We start from the raw sequence: 9,478 nt of genomic DNA on the forward strand, positions 1-9,478 counted from the left end.
CTTCGCGCCCGCTCCCTCCCTCGCGTTTTCCTCACCTCCTCGAAAGCATATCCGCGTCCGCGGCGACGCCGCCGCCCGCCGCGTCCAACGCCCCCCGCGCGTCCTCGCGCGCCAACCCCATCTCCACCAGCGTCGTCGCGTCGTCCGCGCCGCCGCCGAGTCGGACGGCGACGACGAGTTGGAGAGCATGGAGGTGGCGCCCGCGGCGATGACGTCCGTCGCCGCCGCCGCGGTCGCCGCGGACGCCGGCGGCGGCGCGGACGACGCGACGACGCTCGTGGAGATGGGGTTCGCGCGCGAGGACGCGCGGCGGGCGTTGGACGCGGCGGGCGGCGACGTCGCCGCGGCCGTGGATATCCTTTCGAGCCGTTGAGGAAAACGCGAGGGAGGGAGCGAGCGCGAAGCGCGAGACGTCGTTTGATCTTTTACTCGTTTTTATGGACAGCAGTTCTGCGCGTGCAGTACTAACATTTTTTTATGTGCGAAAAGACAGTGCTTGAAACCTTCGTGTTGGCGGGGAGTCTCGTTCGAGAGTCCTCCCCCGCCCGCCGCCGTCGCCCCCGTCGCCCCGCAGTCGTTTGCGTGTGTGTGTGTTTGAGAGACCGACCGACGCCGCGAAGGCGTCCGTCCTCTCAATCATCGGTTGTCATCGGGCGTACACACGGGGTTCTAATAAAACCGCCCCCGTGCTCGCACCAGCATGCCGAGAGTGAATCCGTTCCAGTCGCGTCTCGCCGCGTGTCGACGACGCGCGTCGACAGCAGCCCCCGCGAGGGAACGGCGCTAGTTTGTAGTGTTGCTAAGTGCGGTCGCGCACCCGCGAGCGTCGAAAAGAGTAGCAGAGAATGCCGAGAAAGGCCGAGCGCGTGATCGCGTCGTCGGCGTCGTCGGTCGTCGTGCGCGTCGTGCGCGTCGTACGCGTCTCCCTCCTCGCCCGCTCGCGGGCGCGCGCCGCGCGTGCGTTTGCCGCGGCTCGTCGTGAAAAAATAGTGACGGCCGCGCGCGGTGGCCCCGCGCGATGAACCTCGCGCCGATCGACGGCACAGTGCCCCTCTCCGCGGCCGCTCGGAACGCGCGAAGCGTTCGAAGCGACCGAGGGGCTCGCCAGCCGCCGTCGACGACGAATCGCCGAGGCCGAAGAATCGTTTTTCCTAACCCCCCCCCGTCCCAAACCCAAACCCAAACCCAAACCCAAACCCGAAACCCGGCGGCGCCGACGCCGGCGCCGCCTCGCCTAAAGCGACGGACGTTTAGTTGCCCTCCTCCGCGGCCGCAGCCTTGAGCACCGCGAGCGCCTCCTGCACCTTCGCGCGGAGAGCCTCCGGGGACTCGATGAGGTGAAGCACCTCGGAGTGGTCCATCTCGAGAAGCATGCCGGTGATCTTCGCGGAGGAAGCCGGCTCGACCGCGTCCACGAGCGGATAGAGCGCCTCGCCGAGGAGCATCCTCTGCTGGTCCGGCGTCGCCGTCGGGAGCTGCGCCGCGAGCAGAGACACCGGGTCCTGGGGCTCGCCGGGCGGAAGCGGCGCCGGCGGCATCTCGCGGCCCTGGTTCGGGAAGCGCATGCCCTGCTGGCCTCTGCCGCCGCGGCCGCCGCCGGGGCCGCCGCGTCCGCCGCGGCCGCGCTGGCCGGGGGGGCCGCGCTGCGGCATCGGCATGACGTACTGCATGTTCGGTCCGCCCGGGCCCATCGGGCGCCCGGGAACCCCGGGGGGCATCCCGGGCTGGAACCCGTACCCGGGCTGCGGCTGCGGCGGGCCCATCACCCCGGGCGGCGGCTGCCCGTAGTACATCGGCGCGCCTGGAGGGGGCATGCCGTACGGGCCCATGTTCGGCATGCCGCCCGCGGCGACCTGCCTCTGCGCGAACTGCGCCTGCAGACGCAGACGGCGGTCCTCCTTGCGCTGCGCGAGCGCGACGTACAGCGGCTTCTGACCCGCCATCTTGCCGTTCATCTCCGTCACCGCACGCGTCGCCTCATCCGCGGAAGAGAACGCGACGAACGCGGAGCCGCGGCTGCGAGAGGGAGAGAGGGAGGGGGGGAGGAGGAGGAGAGGGGAGGCGGCGTCAGTCGAGGGATCTGGGAGGGCGAGTCGGAGTCGGACGGAGACGCGGTCGCGAGCGGAGACTTCCGCCTCCGCCGGAAAAAAAAACGGTTCGCGCCGCGTTCCCGCGAGAATTGCGAAAATAATTCGCGCGTCGGGTCGCGCGCGGAACGCGGCGACGACGCGTCGAGGACGCGCGCGCCCGCGCCCGCGCCGCGCGAACGGACAGAAAACACTCGCGACGAAATGAATCCGCGGCGTACCTCGCCCCCGCGGTGTCGCGCATGACGCGGCAGGACGTGATCGTCCCGAACTCCGCGAACAGCTCTCGGAGCTTCGCGTCGTCGACGGTGTCCTCGAGATTCTTGATGTAGAGGTTCGCGCCGGCCATCTTCTCCATGCGCTCGCGGCGCTCCGCGTCGAACTTCGCCTTGAGCTCAGCCTCGCGCTCGGACTTCTTCTGCGCGCGGCAGACGACCCACGCCTTGTCCTCGATCTTGTCGTATCCGTCGAGCTCCTCGACGGATTTCCCCGCAGCCTCGGCGTCTTCGTAGCACACGAATCCGAAGCCCTTGCTCTTGCCTTCCGCGTCTTTCATCACGACGACGGACGTCAGCGCGCCGAACTTCTCGAACACCTCGCGAAGCTTCTCCTCGGTGACGGACTCGTGAAGGTTCTTCACGTACACGTTGTTGAACGTCGTCGGGCCGCCGCCGCGCTCGTTGCGCTTCTGGAACGGGCCGACGTACACCTGCTTGTCGTTCAAGAGCATCCCGTTCACCTTCTCGATGGCGGACTGCGCGCCCTCTTCGGTGTCGAACTGCACGAAGCCGTAGCCCTTGGACTGACCCTGAAGGTCCGTCGCGACCTTCGCGCTGACGATGTTGCCAAACTGCGCGAAGGTGTCGTACAGCGCCTTGTTATCGATCTCCTTGTCGAGGTTCTTGATGAAGATGTTCCCGACGCCGGATTTCCGCAACGCGGGATCGCGCTGGGAGTACATGATGCGGATGGGCTTCCCGTTCACGACCTGGAAGTTCAGCGCGTCGATCGCCCTCGCGGCGTCGTTCCCCTGCTGGAAGTTCACGTACGCGTACCCCAACGACCGACGCGTGATGAGGTCGCGGCAGACGCGGATGCTCACGACCGGACCGATGGTGCTGAAGAGCTCGTAGAGCTGCGCTTCCGTGCACGACGGGTCGAGGTCGCCGCAGTAGAGCGACGTCGCGCTGAGGTTGCTCCCCGGGGCGGGGGCGCCGCCGGGCGCGGCGGGCGCGGCGGGAGCGGCGGGAGCGGCGGGAGCGGCGGGAGCGGACATCTTTTTTTTGTTTTTTTCGAGGTTTATGCGTCCGCGCGCGGCAGGGAAAGGGCGAGCCGGCGCGACGACGCGACGGCAAATTGCCAAGCCGCGCCGCCAGCGCGGGAATGCTCGGAAGAGAGGAAGAAGAGGAGCTGCGGAAAGGCTGAGATTTCACGAAGCGTTTTTCCTGTTTCGAGAACCGAGCTCGGTTCGAGCATCGGTGAAACTCAATTTTTCAACGCAAAAAAATCACTCCAGTTGACCCACTTTTTGCTTTCGAAAGTCGAAATCGAGCTCGGTTCGAGCATCGGCCTGACTGGTTTTCATACGAAACTACACCCGAAAAGTACACGAGTACGAATCCTGACCCCGCCTCGACATCGCCGCGGAAGCGGAATGCGGCGCGGTTGATGAGAGAAGACGTAGACGCCCGGCGCGGCGCGGCGCGGAGGACGACAGACATTCTTGAGTAGTGCCGAGCGAGAGGGGCGATCTCGCGATGGAGGCCTCGGACGGCGGCGGCGGCGCGGCGGGCACGTCCGAGCGCGACGCCTCCTCCGCCGGCGACGCGAGCGGCGTCCTCTCGTCCGCGCGCCCCGCGCGCGTCGGCGCGATGGTGGACGCGTCCGCGGCGTCCGCGAGAGCGATGCCGCCGCCCGCGCCGAGGCCCGCGCGGAAGCGCGCGGAGGTCCTCGACGAGGACGAGTGGACGGCGAGGCTGGAGGGGATCATCACGCGCGACTACTTCCCGGACATCCCGAAGCTGAAGGACAAGCTCGAGTGGCTCGAGGCGACGCGCAGCGGCGATCCCGCGCGCGTCCGCGCGGCGCAGGCGAACATTCAACGCCGGCAGCGCGAACGCCTCGGCACGCCCGGCGGCGCGCTGAGCACGCCGTCGTTGGGGGGCAGCGGCGGGACCGGGTCGACGCCGAGCCCGATGATTCGCGGCGGCGCCGCGCGCGCGACGGGGCTTCGTTCGGAGCCCGCGACGCCGAGATCGATGGGCGGGAGCGAGTGGGGCGACGACGACGACGACGACGACCGCGACCACGACCGCGACCACGACGACCGCGCGCGCGGCGCCGTCGGCGACCGCGACGCGACGGCGGCGACGACGACGGCGAACGCAGACTCGAAGCTCAGCCTGGACGGGTTCCTGAACAAGTACACCTCGGAAGACAACGCGTCGTTCGCGGAGGCGCTGGAGCGCGCGAACGCGGCGAAGCGCGCGCGATACGCGTGGCAGCAACAGGAGACGCACGACGAAGAACAAAAACAAACGCGGTCCTCGTCGGCGTCGGCGGACGTCAAGGCGCTCCCGTCCGCGTCGACGACCGTCACGGACGGGTCCGGCACCGAGGACGGCGTCGACCGCGCGCTGACGTTCCACCCGTTCAGAGCGAAGAACGATCTGTACTACGTCAACGACGGCGTCGCGTTGAGCGTCGCGGAGGCGTCGCGACGCGCGCAAGGGCCGCCGAAGGAGACGGTGGCCAGGAACACGAGGTTCGTGATGCAGCCGCGCGCGCCCGCGCCGACGCCGACGCCGACGCGCGGCGCGATCGTCGACCCCGGCGCGCGCGTCGCGATGGAGACCGCGGCCGCGGGGGGCGGACGCGTTCGCGACGCGCGCGGGTACGAGATCGTGCGGACGCCGGACGTCGCGCCGGACCCGGAGGAGCTCGCCTTCACGTGGGGCGAGATCGCGTCGACGCCAATATTGTTAGACGCGGAGGAGACGCCGGTGGACATCGGCGGATGGGGCGGGGTAGGGGGGACGCCCGGGTCGAGGTTTAAGGTGAATCGCACGCCGGCGCGGGACGAGGTGTTGAGGGGGTTGACGCACGGCGGCGGCGGCTTCGGACGCGCGGGGAAGGCGTCGCCCTCCCCCGCGCGAAACCCCGGGGGGAACCGAACGCCCGCGCTCGGCGGCGGGTTCGACGCCGCGCTGCGCGGGTCGTACTCGGGACGAATTCAGACGCCGTCTCGGAGGACGCCGGGAGGGGGGTCGGGAAGGGCGACGCCGGTCGTGGGGGGGACGCCGGTCCGAGGGACGCCGTCGAGACTTCGCGACGGCGGCGCGAGGCAGACGAGGAATAGCCTCACGGACGATTTGCTCGACGTGTGACACCTACGAGTGATGCAGTACACGTAAGCATACATTACAAAGTGATTAATTAGACTAATATCCCCTTTTATTTCGAGCTGCGGTGGCAGCTAGTAGTTTACATCACAAACGATTACAACAAGACTGAGCTCTAACCCATCCGGGCAAAACATGTGACCAAGTGCGAGCAAACTACTCTACGGGTACGTGTAATCGTATTCGTAGTCATAGGAGTAGCCCATGCTGTCGTCGTACGTGCTGTCGTACGTGATGTCGTACGTGCTGTCGTACGTGCTGTCGTACGTGCTGTCGTCCGTGCTGTCGTACGTGCTGTCGTCCGTGCTGTCGTACGTGCTGTCGTACGTGCTGTCGTACGTGCTGTCGTACGTGCTGTCGTACGTGCTGTCGTACGTGCTGTCGTACGTGCTGTCGTCCGTGTTGTTCTCGTACATGCTGTCATCGTACGTGATGTTCTCGTACGTGCTGTGCTCGTCAGTGCTGTTCTCGTACGTGCTGCTGTCGTACATGCTGTCCCTCGCGCCCCACGTCTCCTCTGGGAACTCCTGCGCGGTCTCGTTGCTCATGCACGGGAACTGGGCCGCCTCCATGGATATCCAGTTATACATGCACGATTCCTTCGTATGATTGTACGAGACGCAGTCGCGCGACGTCGTGTTGACTTCAGTACCAGTGACGGCAAACGTCGATTCGTCGCCGACGGGTTGGACGGATTCGCGGCAGATGAACCCGGGTTCGCAATACGCGCACACGTCCGCGGGCGGCTCGTTCAAATCGTGCTCGGACATCATCTCCTCGGGGCTTTGACCGTAGAAGACCGCGCAGCATTTGCCTTCGGTCAAGTTGCCGGCTGTCGCGTTGTCGTCCGAGCTTGATACGCTCAGTATCGTATACACGCGCACATGACCAGCGTTCATCGCGAATGCATCGTTTGCCCACCCGCCGACGGCCAAGACCGTGCCATCTTTCGAGATGGACAGGCTCGCCCCGAAAAGGTCCCCAGACCCCTCGCCGTCAATATCAGCGCCAATCTGCGACCAACTGCCCGCGTAGTACTGATATACTCGTGCGTGACCTGTCTGTACTCCATTGTCATCATAGTTCTTGTTCGCGCCGACTGCAACGATCATGCCGTCGCCGGACAAGGACACGGACCGCCCGGCCCAAGCACCGGCTGCCTCTCCGTGAATGGCATCGCCCATCGGCGTCCACTCGCCTGAAGAGAAGCGGTACACTTGCGCGCGACCCGAATCCGTGCCGGAGGTTTCACGCGCGCCGACGGCGACGATCGTACCGTCGTTCGACAGGGAGACAGAGGCCAACCTTTTGCCAACCTCGCCGTCGATATCCGAGCCAAGTTGTGTCCACGTCCCAAGGTGGTGACGATACACTCTGACGTGACCTGCATCGGTGCCCGCGTCGTCGTTCTTATGCGAGCCGATCGCGACGACCGTCCCGTCGCTCGATAAGGAAACCGCCCAACCGGACTCGTCGCCGGCGTGCTCGCCGTCGATGTCGTCGCCAATCTGCGTCCACGCGCCTGATCTGTACTGGTACACGCGCACTTGGCCCGAGTTTTCTCCGTTTCCATCGTTCAGAAGAGCGCCGAAGGCCACGACGGTGCCGTCGCTCGATAGCGTCACCGATTCCCCGGCTTGATCCCCAGCGAACTCGCCGTCGATGTCTTCGCCAAGTTGCGACCAGACGTTCGATTCGTACCGGTACACGCGCGTGTGACCCGAGTTGTCTCCGTTCCCGTCGTTGAAACGTGCGCCGACGGCTAAGGTCATGCCGTCGTTCGACAACGACACAGCAGAGGACCGTCCGGACGACTCGTCGCCCGCCGCCTCGCCGTCGATGTCGTCGCCAAGTTGCGTCCACGCGTTCGATTCGTATCGATACACGCGAACGTGTCCCGCGTTAGTGCCAGTGCCATCATTTAGATACGCGCCGACGGCGACGATCTTCCCGTCGCCCGACACCGCGACTACTTTTCCGGAGGCATCGCTCTCCGCCTCGCCGTAGATATCATCGCCTAACTGCGTCCAGTTACCCTCGGCGAACTTCATCGGGGGCACGTCGCACGTCGTGTTCGCGCCCATCGGGTCATCACCCCCGTCGTTCTTCTCGCCAAAGGAACACGGCACGCACGCGTGATCGAGAACGTGATGATCCGCGGGACATCCGCACGTCGTGTTTGGTCCGCTCCAGTCGTCCCCGGGAGGGTTCACCGCGCCGACCGGGCACGCCACGCACGCGTTGTCCTGGACGTGGAAATCGCGCGAACACGCGCCGCACGTCGTGTCCGATTTCGACCAGTCGTCGCGCGCCGTGTTCATCGTGCCGTTCGGGCACGCCACGCACGCGTGCGCGACGACGCGCTCGTCTCGCGCGCAACACGCGTCCGCGCGCTCGTACACCTGCGCGGAGACCGCGTTCGAATCATGCGCCGGCGTGCCGCCGACGACTCGTGAGCCGTCGCCGGAGATGGCCAAGGTGTGACCAAGCACCCACGGCCCTGAAAACGGCGAGATCGTGACGTTCATGTGGAAGTCAGTCATCATGATCCAAGAGGGCGTGTCTTTCATGCGATACACGCGCGTGTACCCTGTGCCGTTTGTAGACATCCCGCTGATCGCGATGCTGTAGCCGTCGTCTGCCAACGACACGGCTGTTCCGAAGTGATCGCCGGTAGTCTCGCCTTCGAGAGTGTCACCGATCAAAAATGGCTCAACTGCCGTACGTGTATGGCCCGTGGGGGGAAGCGGGTCGCAGAAATCCCAACCGCCGCTGACCACGTCACACCAAATAGTAGTATCACTATCGGGGTTTCGGCAGTAATTGTGTCCCACAAGGGGTCCCGAAGCATAGCCAGCCCACTCTTCGTCTCCAGAGGTCCAATATGCGCACGGTTCACCGTTTCGAGCCACGTTCTGGCAGCCGCGATAGTCCACAGCGCTTTGCACGTGCTCTGGTGTCCCCTCCGCGTAGTCGAGTGTCTCATCGCAAGTGGTCGTCGTCGTGTTCGTGCGATCGACATCGTACACTTGCACGCGACCGCGTCCCTCGTCACTGTCGTGCGAGCCGAACGCCAGTCTCGTGCCGTCGCCTGATAGAGAGATGGAATTTCCAGGTCCGGTGGCGGTCGCCATTGCCAACTCAATCGACGCGTTCACCACCGACACCCAAGCACTCGTCGCCGGCTGCTCACACGCTTGCGTCACGCCCTGCGTACACAGCCACTTCTTTGCCTCCGTCGCGGACACCCTGGAGTATACCCCAGGGTATCCCGCGGATGCGCATCCGACCCCCCACGACACGACGCCAACCTGCCGTAAGTCGGACGCGCGCACGAGCGGCCCGCCGCTGTCGCCTTGGCACGAGTCTTTCCCCATCTCACCCGCGCACAACATCGACTCGGGAACAATATCTGATCCGTAGTTTGTCTGACAGTCCGAGGTCGACACCGCGGGGACGGTGACCTCCAGAAGGACACTCGACGGGTCCCCACCGGATTCGGTTGTCCCCCAGCCCATCGCGATCAAATTTTCGCCGGCGCTCGCGCCCTCGCCGACGTCGGTCGTGTCGAAGTCAAGAACGACGGGCTCATACCTCGAGTTACTCTTCAACGTCACGACCGCGAAGTCCCAATTCGTGGTATCAGCATCGTAGTAAGGATGGTTCACGGCGTAATCGATCTCGAGGACATCTGTGATCGAGGGATCGTACACAGAAGAGTTGTGCCAGTTTACGTAGGCAACGGTCGCCCAATTATCGGTGAACATGCAGTGCGCGGCGGTCAGCACCTTGTTCGGGGCGACCAACGACCCGCCGCACCCGTTAAACCCAACCATCCACTCGTACGTGTGCGGGTCAACCTCGGTGCCGCCGACGATCCGCGTGCTCATCGTCGGGGTCGATCTATAGGCCGCGTCGTCGGTCTCGCCGTCCACAATCTGCGTGATGTTCGCGTGTTCGTGATCCGCCGTTCTCAGCTCGAACACGTCG

General features: G+C 65.4%; 4 protein-coding genes across 4 annotated transcripts in view; 2 read left to right on the forward strand and 2 right to left on the reverse strand.

Annotated features, from left to right (window-relative positions):
* Nucleotides 1-187: 187 nt before the first annotated feature.
* MICPUCDRAFT_50317 (uncharacterized protein) lies at nucleotides 188-373 on the forward strand (the record flags this gene model as incomplete). Its single annotated transcript, XM_003054967.1, has 1 exon — nucleotides 188-373. The coding sequence occupies one exon, from the start codon at nucleotides 188-190 to the stop codon at nucleotides 371-373; it is 186 nt and encodes a 61-aa protein (XP_003055013.1).
* Nucleotides 374-1,250: 877 nt separating this feature from the next.
* On the reverse strand, nucleotides 1,251-3,363 carry MICPUCDRAFT_46263 (uncharacterized protein; the record flags this gene model as incomplete). The annotated part of the gene is made up of 2 exons (XM_003055503.1): nucleotides 1,251-2,016; nucleotides 2,309-3,363. The coding sequence occupies 2 exons, from the start codon at nucleotides 3,361-3,363 to the stop codon at nucleotides 1,251-1,253; spliced, it is 1,821 nt and encodes a 606-aa protein (XP_003055549.1).
* A 481-nt stretch (nucleotides 3,364-3,844) lies between these two features.
* MICPUCDRAFT_50319 (uncharacterized protein) lies at nucleotides 3,845-5,473 on the forward strand (the record flags this gene model as incomplete). The annotated part of the gene is made up of 1 exon (XM_003054968.1): nucleotides 3,845-5,473. The coding sequence occupies one exon, from the start codon at nucleotides 3,845-3,847 to the stop codon at nucleotides 5,471-5,473; it is 1,629 nt and encodes a 542-aa protein (XP_003055014.1).
* Nucleotides 5,474-5,484: 11 nt separating this feature from the next.
* Nucleotides 5,485-9,478, reverse strand: part of MICPUCDRAFT_46264 (uncharacterized protein) — a gene marked incomplete at its 5' end in the record, with an annotated part of 7,501 nt that continues 3,507 nt past the window's right edge. Inside the window, one exon of the mRNA XM_003055504.1 lies at nucleotides 5,485-9,426. Coding sequence (XP_003055550.1) covers nucleotides 5,650-9,426 — 3,777 coding nt within the window. The 3' untranslated portion in view covers nucleotides 5,485-5,649. The remainder of the gene's footprint in view (nucleotides 9,427-9,478) is intronic.

The sequence above is a fragment of the Micromonas pusilla genome (genome assembly GCF_000151265.4).
Source record: "Micromonas pusilla CCMP1545 genomic scaffold MICPUCscaffold_1, whole genome shotgun sequence".
Taxonomy (NCBI): domain Eukaryota; kingdom Viridiplantae; phylum Chlorophyta; class Mamiellophyceae; order Mamiellales; family Mamiellaceae; genus Micromonas; species Micromonas pusilla.